This window comes from Pristis pectinata, chromosome 22 (genome assembly GCF_009764475.1).
Source record: "Pristis pectinata isolate sPriPec2 chromosome 22, sPriPec2.1.pri, whole genome shotgun sequence".
In the NCBI taxonomy this organism is placed as follows: Eukaryota; Metazoa; Chordata; class Chondrichthyes; order Rhinopristiformes; family Pristidae; genus Pristis; species Pristis pectinata.
The window spans coordinates 9,180,409-9,198,301 of NC_067426.1; the positions used below are offsets into that span (position 1 = coordinate 9,180,409).

Here is a 17,893-nt window from a genome sequence, read left to right on the forward strand (position 1 = left end):
TCGTCTTGAGCATTGGTGCCCTGGGAAGGAGGCGCTGACTGTCTACTCTATCTATTCCTCTCAATATTTTATATACCTCTATCATGTCTCCTCTCATCCTCCTCCATTCCAGTGAATAAAGCCCTAGCACCTTAAGCCTCTCCTCATATTCAATACTCTCCAATCCAGGCAGCATCCTGGTAAATCTCCTCTGCACCCTCTCCAACGCCTCCACATCCTTCCTATAATGAGGCGACCAGAACTGAACACAGTACTCTAAGTGTGGCCTAACTAGAGTTTTGTAAAGCTGCATCATAACCTCGCGGCTCTTAAACTCAATCCCGCGACTTATGAAAGCCAACATCCCATTGGCCTTCTTAACTGCTCTTTCCACCTGTGAGGCAACTTTCAATGAACTGTGAATATGAACCCCCAGATCCCTCTGCTCCTCCACACTGCCAAGTACCTTGCCGTTTACCCTGTACTCTGCCCTGGAGTTTGTCCTTCCAAAGTGTACCACCTCACACTTCTCCGGATTGAACTCCATCTGCCACTTGTCAGCCCAGCTCTGCATCCTATCAATATCCCTCTGTAAGCTCCGACAGCCCTCCACACTATCCACAACACCGCCTATCTTAGTGTTGTCCGCAAACTTACTAACCCAGCCCTCCACCCCCTCATCTAAGTCATCTATAAATATCACAAAAAGTAGAGGTCCCAGAACCGATCCCTGCGGGACACCACTAGTCACTGCCTTCCAATCCGAGGGCACTCCTTCCACCACAACCCTCTGCTTTCTACATGCAAGCCAATTCCTAATCCACACAGCCAAGCTTCCTTGGATCCCTTGGCCTCTGACCTTCTGAAGAAGCCTACCATGAGGAACCTTATCAAATGCCTTACTAAAATCCATGTAAACCACATCCACCACACTGCCCTCATCAATCTTCCTGGTCACCTCCTCAAAGAACTCTATCAGGCTTGTGAGGCAAGATCTTCCCTTCACAAAGCCATGCTGGCTGTCCCTAATCAGTCCATGATTCTCAAGGTGTTCATAAATCCTATCCCTTAGAATCCTTTCTAACAGCTTACCCACCACAGACGTGAGACTCACCGGTCTATAATTCCCTGGCCTATCCCTATTACCTTTTTTGAACAAGGGGACCACATTCGCAACCCTCCAATCCTCCGGCACCACCCCCGTAGACAACGAGGGACTCAAAGATCCTTACCAGCGGTTCAGCAATCTCCTCCCTAGCCTCTCGAAGCAGCCTGGGGAAAATCCCGTCAGGCCCCGGAGATTTATCTGTCTTAATATTATTTAACAACTTCAACACATCCTCTCTCTTGATATCAACAACCTCGAGAACATTACCCCTACCAGCACTCCCTTCCGCATCATCAAGACCCCTCTCCCTGGTGAATACCGAAGAGAAGTACTCATTCAGAACTTCTCCCACTTCTGCTGCCTCCAAGCAAATTCTCCCACCTTTGTCCTTAATCGGACCTACCTTCACCCTAGCCATCCTCCTACCTTTCACGTACTTGAAAAAGGCCTTGGGATTTTCCTTAACCCTACTAGCCAAAGCCTTTTCATGTCCCCTTCTAGCTCTCCTCAGCCCTTTCTTAAGTTCCTTCCTCGCTCCCCTATATTCCTCATGGGCCCTGTCTGAACCTTGCTGCTTATACCTCACGTATGCTACCTTATTCTCCCTAACAAGTCGTTCCACCTCTTTTGTCACCCACGGTTCCTTCACCCTGCCATTCCTTCTCTGCCTCACCGGGACATATTTATCCCTAACATCCTGCATAAGATCCCTGAATATCGACCACATCCCCATGGTACATTTTCCTTCAAAAAGGACATCCCAATTTACACTCCCAAGTTCTCTCCTTATAGCCTCGTAGTTAGCCCTTCCCCAATTGAAAAACCTCTTGTCCTCTCTGCACCTCTCCCTGTCCATGACAATTTTAAAGGTTATGGAGCAATGGTCACTGTCCCCCAAATGCTCACCCACCAATAGATCCTTCACCTGTCCCGGTTCATTTCCTAAAACTAGATCTAACATGGCATTCCCTCTAGTCAGCCTGTCAACATACTGCGTCAGGACTCCCTCCTGGACACACTTAACAAATTCTGTCCCATCTAAACCTTTGGCATTAAGCAGGTTCCAGTCTATATTTGGGAAGTTGAAGTCTCCCATTATAATAACCCTGTTATTTCTGCTTCTCTCCAAACACTGCCTGCCAATCTGCTCCTCTATATCTCTATGCTGTTGTTTTCCTGATTACAGTCTATAGTTCCATTTAATGTCATGATGCAATTTATGGGAAATTAGATGGTATAAATTTGGATTTTCTTTTTGCCTGACTTGTTAATATTCATCAGACAAATTAAGACATCAGTGATTCAATTTTTTTTATAATTAAATGTTTTGCTCTTACATTGCAGGCTCAAGAATGTCAAACTTTCCCAGCTTGGTGATTCTGATATCCGAACCCAAATGTTAGCAGCACCCATTAATCCATCAGACATTAACATGGTGCAAGGTAATATCATGCACTTTTCTAGACCTGGCTGGTTTTAGCAGCACACTTCACTTAATTGTAATATATTAGAGTCATAGAGTTAAAAAGCACGGAAACTGGCCCTTCAGCCCAAAATCATCCATACTGACCAAGATGTCTATCTGAGCTAATTCCACTTGCCTGCATTTGGCCCATATCCTTCTAAACCTTTTCTACTCATGTGACTGGCCAAATGTCTTTTAAACATTGTAATTATACTTGTCTCTATAACTTCCTCTGACAGCTCATTCCATATTCCCACCACCCTCTGTGTGAAAAGGTTGCCTAACAGGTCCCTTTTAAATCTTTCTCATCTCATCTTAAATCTATGCCCTCTAGTTTTAGACACCTCTACATTGAGAAAAAGACAGTGACCATCCACCTTATCTATGCCCCTCACAATTTTATATACCTCTATAAGGACACTCCTCAACTTCCAATGCTGTAGGGAAAAATGTCTCAGCCTATCCAACCTCTACTTATAACTCAAGCTCTCCAGTCCCAGTAACATCCTCATGAATCTTTTCTGCACCCTTTCCAGCTTAATGACATCCTTCCTATAACTGGGCAACCAGAACTGCACACAAGACTCATCCAAATCTTCTGATCTTACAGTGACTTGTATAGTCCTCAGCCCCCTACTTTACTCCCTATACACTCATGACTGCATGGCCAGATTCTGTTTTAACTCCATCTTAAGTTTGCAGATGACTCCACCGTAGTGGGCCGAATCTCAAATAACCATGAGTTGGAGTACAGGAAGGAGGTTATGTTGGCTGCCTAGCGACATGGTGTCATTACAACAACCTTCCTCTCAATGTCAGCAAAACAAAAGGGCTGGTCATTAACTTCAGTAAGGGGTCAGTGCACATGCTGCTGTTTACATCAACAGCACTGAGGTCGGAAGGGTTGAGAGCTTTAAGTTTTTATGAGAGAACATCACCAATAGCCTGTCCTAGTGTAACCGTGTAGACACCACGGCCAAGAAAGCTCACGAGCGCCTCTACTTCCTCAGGCGGTCAAAGAAATTTGGTTTGGCCCTTTGACCAATTTTTATAGATGCATTATAGAAAGCATCCTATCGGGATGCATCATGGCTTGGTATGGCAACTGCTCTGCCAGAGACCACAAGAAACTGCAGAGAGTTGTGGACACAGCTCAGCACATCATGGAAACCAGCCTCCCCTCCATGGACTCTGTCTACATTTCTCACTGCCTCAGTAAAGCAGCCAACATAATCAAAGACCTCACCCACCCTGGACATTTTCTCTTCTCCCCCCTCCCACCAGGCAGAAAATACAAAATCTTATCTCACAACAGGAAAAGTCAGCAGTAATGGAAACACATTCCACCAGGCTCAAGGACAGCTTCTATTCTGCTGTTATAAGACTATTGAACAGTCAACTAGTATGATAAGATGGACTCTTGACCTCACAATTTACCTTGTTATGGCCTTGCACCTTATTGTCTGCCTATACTGCACTTTCTCTGTAACTGTAACATTTTATTCTGTATTCTGTTATTGTTTTCCCTTGTACTACCTTAATGGACTGATGTGATGAAATGGATGGCATGCAAAACAAAGTTTTTCACTGTACCTCGATACATGTGACGATAATGTACTAATTTACCAATTTGCGCTCCTATTCCTGAACTCAATACCCTGACTGATGAAGACAAGCATGCCAAATGCCTTCTTCACCACCTTGTCTACCTATGTCGCCACTGTCAGGGAGCTATGTACCTGTACATAGTAGACAGAGGGATTTAAAATATTACAATTTAACTTCTGGAACATGGATTCCAAACCAGTTTGCATCATAATGGTGATCATCCCTGTGTCCATAAGTAAGCAGACACCATCTGACATCAGGATCAAACCCAGATCTTGGGTGTTGTGAGGCAACAGCACTAAATGTCATGTCACTGTGCTGAAAATTTTAGAACTTCCCCACCACCAATGTTAAATTGAGTTGATGATTTCGTCAGAGACAGTGCAAAGAAGACATTGCCTAGGATGGAGCATTTCATTTAAGAGGGGAGACTGGATAAGATGGGTTAGTTTTCCTGGAGTGGAGGAGGCTGAGAAGGTACCTAATAGAGGTATACCAGATTTATTAGGGGCAGAGATAAGTAAGTTGTAGAAAACTTTTCTAGATACATAGCAGAGGTATCTAAAACTGGAGGGTATAGGGTTAGGTTAAGGGGTAAGAATTTTAGAGGGGATTCTGAGGAAGAATTTTATCACCCAGTGGATGGTTGGAATCTGGATCACACTGTCTGTGTTGGTGGTAGAAGGAGGTTCCTCTTCAGAAACCAACTTCAAATGTATCTATAACCTTCTACGCCAGTCACCCATGCACTGTGTCAGGATGAGTCTGCCAATTTAGCACTGTTGTGAACTATTTTGTCATATGGAATTGTAATTAAACTATTTAATTTATTTATAGAGAGATGGGGATGACCATCATAGTGATGCAGCCTGATTTGGAATCCATGTTTGAAAAGTCAAATTGCAGTATTTTAAATCCCTCTGTCTTCATGAAAACAATAAAAAATAAATGTGCATGATAACCATTTGGGAAAATTGTTTGGAGCTGCCTTCCTTTAATAATGCAGAAGGTGACCTACTTTGCCTCTACTTGTATTGCAATATAGCCTTGAAGACTGAGGTTAACCGAAATATGTCAAATATTCTGTGTAGTTTACTCACACTTTATATTTTTACAGGTACCTACCCTATTCTTCCTGATCTTCCAGCTGTTGGAGGCAATGAGGGTGTAGGACAAGTTCTAGAGACAGGCAGTAAAGTGACTAATGTGAAGCCAGGAGACTGGGTGATACCATCTGATGCAGGGCTAGGTAAGTTTCTGTATTTCATCAGCTCTGGTTCAAAGATGAACCAAGGAACAGATTCTAATGGTATTCTTATGCAATTTATTTTCATGGAAAGGAACCAATTTAAAATTTGTTCCTCTTTTTCTTATGTAATAGCACCTGAGGTATATCTTTAACTTATTCTAATGTAATGGAAAATGGCTATTAAGATAGGCCTATTTCCCTTAGCAATGAAGTCACTAATCAGGAGGACATACATGTAAAAATAATTGACAGAAGGATAACATGGAGGGATTTTAGAATTTATTTTAACCTGAATTGGTAGGATCTGGAATTGGTAGGATGGTGGAGGCAGGACCCTCATCACAGAAATGTGCAAGGTGAAGAGTCAGGAGCTACAAAGTGAGATTAGCTGAATAATTATTTTGGCCAGCATGGACGTAATAGCTTCTTTCTAAATTCTGGAGAATAAATAATTCCATGCAAACCTTGCCTCATTTGTAACTTGTTTTGACTTAAAGCAGCCAAATGGTAGCAATTAAATGGCGAGCTAACATGGGCGCTGTTTCTTCAATGCTTTCTTTTTCTGCAGGGAGTAAAGTTCAAATTGTACTGGAGTTTGAATAAAAGAACTTTAATAAAGAATATAACCTTCATTTGTATAGTTCCTTTCACAGATGCAGGTCATATATCAAATTACTGTAGAGCCAATGACATATATGTGAAGTTTAATCACTATTGTAATATAGTAAATGTAGCAGCAAATTTGTGCAGGAAGCTCCACATACAGCAACATAATAATTATATGGTAATCTGTTTAAATGATGTTCATTGAGTGATAAATACTAGAGAACACTAGGGATAATGCTCCTGTTCTCCAAAATATGCCTTTGCCCTTCTACATTCACTTAGCAGTACAATTTCCATCTTCTACTGGACCTTAGTGAAGCAAAAACATCTCAAAATGCTAAGTTAACGTTACAGAATATAAGCAGATAATAAAATAGATCTTTGAAAAATTGATTATAGTTTATTCCAGTTTAGAAAAAGGATACCAGGAGAAAGTTAACAAAGGACGTCAAAGAAAATATTGTCAAAGACTGGAACATACAAAGAGGCAAAGACAATGGAACTAGAAAAAAGGGAGAGCTGAAGACAGGGAATTTTATAAGAGCTAATAATGAGAGGCTAAAAAGTTACTGCAGAGGGAGAAAATTAATAATGAGGAAAAAATTGGCAAGTGATATCAATACAAACTGTAGGGCTTCTATGGATATATAAAAAGGAAGATAGTAGCTAGAATAAGTGTGAGACCACTGGAGACCGAGGCTCGGGAATTAATGGGAAACAAGGAGATGGCAGATAAGTTAAATTAATACTTGCATCATTCTTCATGGTGGAAACCAATGATGTCTGATGAGATAATTTCAAACAGTATGGTAAAATTTGTAACAATCACTATCGTGAGGGACAAGGTATTGGGAAGACTAATGCATCTAAAGGCAGGCAAGTCACTAGGTCCTGATGGGCTGCTCCAAAGTCTTTAAGCAGCTGCAGAGATAATGGAGCTATTGGTTGAGTTTTTTTACAAATCATTGAGCTCAGGGAAGGTGCCAGCAGAGGAAGACAGAGTAGGTAACTATAGGCCTATTGGCTTAACATCTGTTGTTGTGAAGATGCTGGACCTAAATCAAGGAAGAAATAACTCGTCATGTTTGCTAAACTTGCTAGAGTTCTTGGAGGATGTAATAAGCAAAGTCTATATAGGGGAACCTGTAGATGTAGTGTATTTGAATTCCCACAAGATATTTGGCAAGGTGCCACATAAAAGACTGGTGCACAAGGTGGTATTGGAGGAATTGTGTAAGTATGAATTAAAGATTGTTTTTTGTAAAGAAGGCAGAATTGGAATAAATCTGTCTTTGTCAGACTGGAAGGATGTAACTAGAGGAGTGATCTAAGGATGATTTCATGGTCCTTAATTATGTTACAATTAATTTTAGTGACCTGGTGAAGGGGACAGAGTATAAGGCAACTAAATTTGCCTATGACATAGAAAAAGTGGGAGGGCACATTGCGATAAGGATATTTGGGCTTTGCAACAGATGTACATAGGTTGGGTGAGTGGGCAAAAACTTTGCCAATGGAATTTGATGTAGGACAGTGTGAGGTGTGTAGGAACTTGCAGTGGGTGGTGAATCTCCGGAATTCCCTGCCCTGGAGATGAAATTTTTGAAGGGTCAGGAAATTAAGGGCTATGGGGAACTGGCACAAAAGAGGAACGTGGCCTGGAGCAGATCAGTCATGATAACTTTGATTGGCCTACTCTTTTTTTATATATTATCGTGTTGTTATAAGTTTTAAATAGCATCTTGTGGGAAGAAAGAGATACAAAGAGGGTTAGACAGAATTCTAGGGCTAAAGGCATCGTTGCCAATTATGGAGTGATTAAATTTGTGGATGAGCAAGAGGCAAGGATTAGAAGAATATTAAATCTTCAAATGTGATGTAGTTGGAGATTGTGGAGATAGGGTTGATTGAGATTACGAAAAGATCTGAAAATAAAGATCTTGTAGTGACTCACCGTACGAGCAAGCGAAACCGGCTTGGCGGTTGGGTCGCGCTGTTGTCGGAGTGGCGAGGCCCAAGATGGTGTTGGGCCTTCGTCTTCCCTGAGCGACAGGGAGAACCCACGGTGGCGGGAAAAGTTTGATGACATAGCGCATGCGTCATTTCCGTTTTCGGTAGGCGGGAACCGTTCCTCTTAAAAGGCCCGCGCAAGGTGGGAAAATAAATCAGTTTTTGTTCTGCAGCCCGCCGACTAGTGTCTCGCTTTCACATCACGGTAGCATCCGCTACAATGTAGTAGAAAAAAAAGTGTTTCTCAACTGGAAGCCAGTGTAGATAGGTAGGCACAGGGATAATGGGTGAATGGGACTTGATATAGCCCCACAAGGTTTAGGATGACTGAAGAATTGTGAAGAATAAAATAGGGGGTATACAGGAGGTGCTTTAGTATAGTCAAATATAGAAATAGGCATGAATGGGGATTTAGGAGCAGATACTCTGAAGAGTAGAATCAAGCAGAGTTGGTGGAAATAGGTGGTCTTTGTAATTGTTCAAACCTGAATTCGGAATCAAAGAAATTAAGCAGGTTAACAGCTGTCTCACACAATTTTAGACGGTTGCCAGGAAGAGGGATGTAATTTGTTCCTAAGAAACAGGGTTTCTCTTGGAGACGGAAGGCAAAGCCTTCAATCGTCTCACCATTTAGTTATAGGAAATTGCTGCTCATCTAGTATTCAGTGTTCAACAAATGATCTGACATTCTAGACAAGTGAGCTAGGGATGGGGCGCAGCTGTGACATCAGACAGGGCATCAGTATAACTTCTTGTACAAAGACAATAAATTGCAGCTGGTGTTTGATTTATTTCTTGACTTTGAATTAAGAGAATTTGAATTAAGTAATTATGAATTAAGAGAGTTATAAAGTGTGAGACTAGACATTGCACTGCTTACTTTTGTTCCTGGCGATTTTCCAGGGCTATGAGGGAGTATCTTAGTTGTTGCACTAGCTGAGGTTGGCTTAATTTAGCACAGCTTTGGAAGATAAATTGGGATAGTTTTGATATCTATCAATAACGTGATGTATTTACCATGTCTCTTTATTCAAATCCCTGATTCTTCTGATAAATCAATTGCCCCTGTTTGTAGGGCATGTATACACATGCAAAAGTATAATTTGTAAATAAATGTTTACTTTAGATGCTAGAGTACATTAAGGGTTGTGAAGGAATGTGAATCGTCAAAGTTAAGTTCTGTCCCTAAGTTAAATGAATTCATTGAAATTTGTTGAGTGGTTATTAATGCCTAAATTACAGCAGTCACTCTTGGGTTACTCAATTGAACAGCCTCTGATATTCTACTGTGCAAACGCCAAAGGAAAAGAAGACATTAATCTGGACTCAATAGCTCAGGTAGGATGGAGCCCTTTAGCTGACTTTAAAGCAGGCTTCAACCCTCTAGTTAGAAACTGCTTCTGTGACAAGTTTTGATGTTTGATGTCACTGCACATGTCCAGGGGCCTCTGTACACTAGAAGGTCACGCTCATGTAAGTGTTGGCAATAGTTTCTTCCCCTATGGCTTGAAATTGGCCCTCTGAGTGCAAAAGTTAAAGCATCCTTGAGCTAATAGAATAGATTCAAAATGTTTTTTGACTCCAGGATAAATCCTGTTTTACCCAATAATGCTAAATTTAAAATTTTGCTTTGAGCTCTTTTCTGCACTATCAATAAACCTCTGCATGTTAATATTCCAACTAATGATGAATTATGGCCTAATAATGAATGCTAATGGCATTGAAGAAATTTATTTCTGCCATTTGTGCACCAACCACAATTTGTCCTTGAGCTCTGTAATACTGCAATCTGGTGGGAATATATTTGCTTGCTATCCCTCATCCACCCCAAAGGGACTTCCCCCCCCCCCCCCCATCTCACCTTTCTGATTGAAGTGCCAAACTTTTTTCTGATATTTTTGCAAGCTAGACGACTTGGCAAGGCATGAAAGCCTCACTAAAACAATATACTAGTTTATACTCTGCAACAGAATTTGACCCTCTAACTTCACTGGGTCAGTCTTGACAGTCTGTTCTGAGTCTATGTGATGTAGTTCAGTCACCTGTAGATTGAAAGATTGTGGCAACAATGATATTAATTTAATACTTCATGTTAGTTCATAAATTGGGAGTTCTTTTGGATATGTACCGATATTTACTTTTACTAAATCTAATTTTACTCACCAAGGAGAAGGATGTGGAAAATAGTGAGTTAAAGGAGGGATATGTTGATATTCCGGAGGATGTCAATATTAAGAAGATGGAGGTATTAGGTGGAGAAATCCCTAAGGCTGGATGAGAACTATTCCAGAATGCAATGGGAAACAAGGGAGGAGATTGCTGGGGCCTTGACTGAGATTTTTCCATCTTTGTTAGCTGCAGGAAGGGTACCAGAAGACTGGAGTACAACCAATGTTGTTTCTTTATAATAAGAAGGGCAGCAGAGGTAAATAAAGTAACTACTGGCCGGTAAGCCTTGCATCGGTGGTAGGGATATTAGTGGAGAAAATTATAAGGAACGGGATTTGTGTACATTTGGAAAGGCAGTGACTGATTAGGGATATTCAGCATGGCTTTGGGTGGGGGAAATCCTGTCTCACTAATTTGAGCTTTTTAAGGAGGTAACAGAGGAGATTGCTGAAGGCAAGACAGTAAATGTTGTCTACATAGACTTTATTAAGGCATTTGACAAGGTTCAGGCTAGTTTTGAAAGTTAAGGCACAAGGCGAGCTGGCTAATTGGATCCAAAATTGGCTTGGTTATAAGAGGGAGAGAATAGTGGTGGAAGGGTGCTTTTCTGATTGGATGTCTGTGACTATTGGTTGAATGTTGTCTTATAGCCAGGAGAAACCTGGAATGGCACAAAGGAAAATAGTTGATGTAGTGCTAAATTTTATCTGCAAATGTGGATGCTATTCTTACGATATTTGATGAAACAGTGCCAGACTGTTCACAACCTTGCTGTCATGTTGGACACCTATTTGAGATATGAACAGCATACCTGTGCCATTTCATACAATCTATTTCCACCACCTCTGCTTGATCCTACTCCTGCTGTAACATATCTAATCCAAATCCCTCCCTTTATATCTTTGATTGAAGGAGGAATGTTACCTGAAACAGCAAGAGAATTCCCTGACATTAAAATAAAGTGCAGGAGTTTCAACATTTATCTTAACTAAGGAGATTGAATTGTGTTGAAGATCCCAGGAAGATCGACATACTTGCCCTTTAGTTAAATCCATGTTCTAAAAAGTCAATGGAACAGCTTCATGCACTTAATGAAGTAACAGTTGAAACTGTGCTTCTGAACTGAATAAAGCTATCAGTGTGCAAGTTTGTCATTTCTGGTAGTTGTAGGTTTACTTACTTTCAAGATTCCTAATTAAATATAAGTCAAGAGACTTGCTCATCACTACAGCAAATTGCTACAGATAACAGATTTATTAAATAACTTGCAACAAGTACAAAGAAGTTGTGCTTGCTTATTATGACATAGAAGGACGCCAACAAAGATGATGGTACAGTCTTTTCCTCAATCTTAGTTGTTCACCCTCTGAATGATGGCGATATAGTTTCTTCCTCTTATTGTGTATCGTTGACAGCAGGTTTTCTTGTTTTTGGTCATACTTGCTCTCCCTCAATGATTCAATCAATTTATACATTTTTTTTGATCCTACATAATAACTAACAATCTCCTGAGCTGTCTTAGAACCATAGAAAACTACAGCACAGAAAACAGGCCATTCGGCCCTTCTAGTCTGTGCCGAAACATTATTCTGCTAGTCCCATTTACCTGCCCCCAGCCCATACCCCTCCAGACCTCTCTCGTCCATGTATCTATCCAATTTACTCTTAAAAGTTAAGAGCGAGCCCGCATTTACCACATCAGATGGCAGCCCATTCCATACTCCCACCACTCTTTGAGTGAAGAAATTCCCTCTAATGTTCCCACTAAACCTTTCCCCTTTCACCCTAAAGCCATGTCCTCTCGTACTTATCTCTCCTAATCTAGGTGGAAAGAGCCTACTTGCATTAACTCTGTCTATGCCCCTCATCATCTTGTAAACCTCTATCATATCTCCCCTCATTCTTCTCTGCTCCAAGGGATAAAGTCCTAACATGCTTAGTCTTTGCCTGTAATTCAACTCCTGAAGACCCGGCAACATTCTTGTAAATCTCCTCTGCACTCTTTCAATCTTACTGACATCCTTCCTGTAGTTCGGCAACCAGAACTTCACACAATATTCTAAATTTGGTCTCACCAATGACTTATACAACCTCACCAAAACATTCCAACTCCTATACTCAATACTTTGATTTATAAGTGCCAGCATGCCAAAAGCCTTTTTTACAACCCTGTCTACCTGTGACTCTACTTTCAGGGAATTATGTGTCTGAACTCCCAGATCCCTTTGTTCCTCCACACTCCTCAGTGCCCTACCATTTACTGTGTATGTCCTCCCTTGATTTGTCCTTCCAAAATGCAACACCTCACACTTGTCTGCATTAAATTCCATCTGCCATTTTCTGGACCATTTTTCCATTTGGTCCAGATCCCTCTGCAAGCTTTGAAAGCCTTCCTCGCTGTCCACTACACCTCCAAACTTCGTGTCATCCGCAAACTTACTAATCCAATTTACCACATTATCTTCTAGATCATTGATATATACAACAAACAACAATGGCGTCAACACAGATCCCTGAGGCACACCACTAGTACAGGCCTCCAATCTGAGAAACAACCATCCACAACCACTCTCTGTCTTCTCCCACTCAGCCAATTTCGAATCCAGTTTACAACCTTTCTATGGATACCCATTGACTGAACCTTCTGAACTAATCACCCATGTGGGACCTTGTCAGAGGCCTTACTAAAATCCATGTAGACAACATCCACAGCCTTACTTTCATTTACTTTCTTAGTGACCTCCTCAAAAAACTCCACAAGATTCGTTAAACACGATCTACCACGCACAAAGCCATGCTGACTATCCTTAATCAACCCTTGGCTGTCACAACACCTTCCAATAATTTACCCACTACCGATGTCAGACTCACTGGCCTGTAATTACCTGGTTTACTCTTCGAGCCTTTCTTAAACAATGGAACAACATGAGCTATCCTCCAGTCCTCTGGCACCGCACCCGTGGCTAAGGACACTTTAAATATATTTGCCAGGGCCCCTGCAATTTCTACACTAGTCTCTCTCAAGGTCCGAGGAAATACCTTGTCAGGTCCTGGGGATTTATCTACCTTTATTCGCTGTAAAGCATCAAATACCTCCTCCTTTTTAATCTCTATATGTTCCATGACACCTTCCATATCCACGCTGCCAGTTTCCTGAGTAAATAAGCCTTGTCATTTGTGGTAGAGCTATTCCTTGTAATCCCTGTTTCCTGTCTCTCGCATGAGACCCTCACATTAATGGTTTCACATTTTGTTACAAATGTTTTTTGCTTCATTGAAACTGTCCTGTGGATATTTCAACCCCTCCTTTCTTCTTAATTGGTGTACTGCCCCAATTGGCTTGTTTCACATACAGGTAGTTCTACTGTCACTTGTGAATTCCATAATGTGAATTGGATATAATGTGATTGATGAATTAGGGAAACATTATTTGTACTACTTGGGCCGAATTGGTTATAACACTATTTCGATTGGGAACTAGCTAATTTTGCCACGGGAGGCCATTGGAGGTTGACAGTTGTGCAAGGACACTTCATTAAACAACTTAACATATAGCCTTTTCGTATTTTTACCATGCAGTAACAAAATAAACTTAGCTATTAAAAATACCCTTATTTTTGAAAATCCTTTGGGGAAAAATAACTTGGTCATTGTAAGTCTGAAACTCTCTAGCCCCTAACGCCTTGTTCTCATTGACGCAATTGTTTATATTATGTGATTTCCTATGTTGTGAGATTTCTTAGGAACACAACTGTCACATTATAATAGAACTACCTGTATGCAGCTTGTTAGCAAATTCTTAGTAGATTTAATGTATTTGCTCTGTCCCTGTTATTTGTCTACTTCAGACATAATGCCACAGTCTTAGTTCCCTGACCTTTCCAGTCTGCAGAATTTTAAACATACTCTTTCAGCATATTCTTTCCATCTAGCATAGCTTTTGACTTATAAACCATCATGCTGTATTACTTGACCTTACATGATGATTTATACTCAGTTAATAAATATACATTAAGGTATATGTATGTGTATTTTTATGATTTGTTGTCGCTGATAATGTTATTTTAAAAATTGTATTTGTATACAGAAACTGTTTGAAGTGGGAGGTACCTTCATAATTTCATTCCATTGGAATTGGATCTTGTGAAGAAAAGTGGAAGTCAAACCAGGGTAGGATTTTCACAGTAAATGGTCAGGCCCTGGGGAGTGTCATAGAACAGAGGGATCTCAGAGTACAAGTACATCGTTTCCTGAAAGTGGTGTCACAGGTGGACAGGTTGGTGAAGAAGGCATTTGGCATGCAGGCCTTCATCAGTCAGTGCACTGAGTATAGGAGTTGGAATGTTATGTTGCAGTTGTAGAAGACTGTGGTGAGGCCGCACCTGGAATATTGTGCACAGTTTTGGTTACCTTGTTGTAGAAAAGATGCCATTATTTTGGAAAGAGAGCAAAGAAGTTTTACGAGAATGTTACTGGCACTAGAGGACCTGAGTTATGGGGAGATGTTGGGCAGGCTAAGACCTTATTCCTTGGAATATAGGAAACTGAGGGGGTGACCTTTATAGAGGTATATAAAATCCTAAGGGGCATAGGTAGAGTGAATGTGCACAGTCTTTTTCCCAGGGAAAGGGAATCAGAAACTAGAGGGCAGAGGTTTAAGGTGAGGGGGAAAGATTTAAAAGGGACCTGAGGGACAACTTCATACAGAGAGTGATGTGCATATGGAACAAGCTGCCAGATGAAGTGGTTAAGGCACGTTCAATAACAACATCTAAAAGACACTTGGACAGGTACATGGATAGGAAAGGTTTGGAGTGATACGGGCCAAATGTGGGGAAATGGGACTATCTTAGTTGGCATGTTGGCATCTTGGTCGGCATGGATGAGTTGGGCCAAAGGGCCTGTTTCCATTCTGTATTACTTTATGAATCTAAATGTTGGCAGTTCTGTGAAGAACAGTGTTTTCTTTTCTCCACATCGATGCTAATTCTTGTGCAAGTTCCAGTCTTGCCAGCTGCATTTCACTGGCAATTCCCTAATTGTGTTCCAAAGTTGAATTCCCCATGAACTTGTGACAATTTCCCAGTTGTGGAATGTGACCTCAGAACCTCTGCTTCCCCAGCACAAGAGCAGCTCCTCCATTAATTTGAATTGAGATAAATGGTGACGAGGGAGCAGGGTGAGTATTAACTTATTTACTTAATGAAGCATAGTTAAATTTTTTTATTTGTTTTAAGTGTTTTAGTTCTTGTTTGTTCTGAATTGATTAATTTTAATAATTTTTGAATATCGATCCAATCATGTTTTTGAATATCATATAGCTTATTATTAAGGTTTTTTTCATGGCTCTTTTGAGATATATCGAGTAGATTAGATGAGGGTTAAAGAGTGGATATGATGCATTTGTATTTTGAAAAGACTTTTCATAAGGTCTCTCAAAGGAGGTTGGTCAACAGGGTTAGAGCATATGGAATTAGGGGTACTATACATATGGGGATTGAGGGTTGGTTAACAAAGTAAACAAGGAGTACATATACGTAGGTCCATCTGATGTTGGCAAGCTGTGACCGGTGAGATATCACAGGAATCGGTTCTTGATTCCCAATCAACTGTCCCAATCTAAATCAGTGATTTGGTTAAGGGTGCTGGTGACATGAAACCAGGTAGGAATGTGATTATTGCTAAGTATGCAAAGAGGCTTCAAGCAGATATAGAAAAGTTAACTGAGTAGAAAACAACATGGCATTTGGAGTACAACATGAGCTTATCCACTTCAGTAGAAGAAAGCAGACTGGTGAGTAATTTTTAAATGATGGGAGATTGGAAACGGCTTTGATAGAGTTTAGAAGAATGAGTGGTGACACTGTTGAAACATACAGAATTCTCAGGCTTAACAGAGTGAATATGAGGAAGCTTTCTCCAGACTGAAGAGTCCTGAACAGGGGGTCAGCAGTCTCAAAATAAGGGGTAGCATATTCAGGACTGAAGTGAGAAAAAAAATCTCACCACCCAGAGGACCTGTCTGGAGAAGTGTCAAATAGAGGGTGTTACGGACTGGGTTACTATTGATGAATGTCCCTTTAAGATAGAGCATAGTGGTGTGTGTGTGTGTGTGTGTGTGTTGGTGTGGTTACGACAACAGAAGATAAAGAACGTAATGACGTTTATGAAGCAGTCAGTCTGAGTCAGTCAGAGGAGAGAGAGAGAGACACCAGCCTGCTAGTTTCTCTATCGATGGATGAGAAACAATAACTGTGTCTGTCACTACAATCCATGTATGGATTTCTGGAGTAATCCGGTGGCGACCACTTTGTCGTTAACCTGTAGAGGGAAACAGGTATTTTTGTGGACTGCCACGTCTTGGATGCTTTTCGGGGTGGCAGATACTTTGGAACAAATCAGTGGAGTTCACTTTGTTGTTGACCTGTAGAAGGAAACAAGTATTTGTGTGGACGGCCACGATTCGAGAGCCTTTCGGGGTGAGGAAGATGCAGTGGAGTGGTCACTGCTGAGTAAACACTGAGGTGTCATTTGGGTTCCATCGTGGGACATTTGGATTTCGTAATTACTCTCCATTTTCTCTCTACATCTACGTTTGTCTTCAGTCAACAGTGGTTGTTGAAGAAGGCTTTGATCACGTTTCACCTTATGGCTTGCTGAACTGAACCTTAAGAACTATTCCTGGACTTGGAGTTTGGGAATTTGCCACACACACACTATGAGTTTAGTTTTTGGGGTTAATGTTTAAGGTTTAACATTTTTACTTTTACTTTTCTTATTATCATAAGTAGCTATTAATAAAGCAGTTTTTAACACTGAATCATGACTTGGGGTGTTGCTTTTTTTTGCTGGTTCGTAACAAAACTGGGGGCTCCTCCAGGATCGATCCCAAGATTGACGAGGGTGGTTTGAAATCGAACTCAAGACTGGTACTGGAGGTCTGAGTTTGAACAAATTGGGGTCTTAGTGGATGACTGATTGTGGTCAATCTGATAAATTCTTTTTAATTGGCTTGTGTGTGTGGAAACCAGCAGCAATGGATATTGGTGCATTTTTGGAGTCACCAACCCTAGAGGGATTGGAGGTGGTGAAAAAGGATGATTTGGTAAAAATTGCTACAAGGCTAAACCTTAAAGCAGTAAAGGGGTCTATGAAAAAAGCTGTTATTCATAGAATGATAGTTGACTATGATTTGGAGAAGGAAGTGTTTGAGGTGAGTGAGGTAGCTGAGTTTCCTGAGATTAAACCAGTGATTTCTGATGTGACTTCTCAACCAGTGGAGTTGGAGGAGGAAGAGTTAGAACAGTTTCCTGGGAGTGAGTCAGAGATTCCTGATGGCCAGGTGCAGTTAGCAAAGATAGAGTTAGAACAAACGCGAATGAAGTTCGAGTTGGGGCAAAGGAAACTAGAGTTAGAGGCTGAACAAGAACAAACTCAGCTGCAGTTTGAGGCTGAGGCAGAACAAAGGAAACTAGAGGCAGAGCAAAGGAAGGTAAATGCCCAGATGGAAATGAAGAAGATGGAACAAAAAGGGATAGAATTAGAAATGAAACGAAAGAGTTCTGATTCTGATGATGGTTTTATAGCCAGTAGGGAGGTTTGATTAGTCCCTCCTTTTGAGGAAGATCAGGTTGAACAGTATTTTCAACATTTTGAAAAGGTTGCTGTGAGTTCAGACTGGCCAAAGGAAGGATGGGCT

General features: G+C 41.0%; 1 protein-coding gene across 1 annotated transcript in view; it reads left to right on the forward strand.

Annotated features, from left to right (window-relative positions):
• Nucleotides 1-17,893, forward strand: part of mecr (mitochondrial trans-2-enoyl-CoA reductase) — a 56,591-nt gene that overhangs the window by 11,523 nt on the left and 27,175 nt on the right. Inside the window, exons 2-3 of the mRNA XM_052036195.1 lie at nt 2,432-2,529; nt 5,278-5,409. Of these exons, the coding sequence (XP_051892155.1) occupies nt 2,432-2,529; nt 5,278-5,409 (230 nt within the window). The remainder of the gene's footprint in view (nt 1-2,431; nt 2,530-5,277; nt 5,410-17,893) is intronic.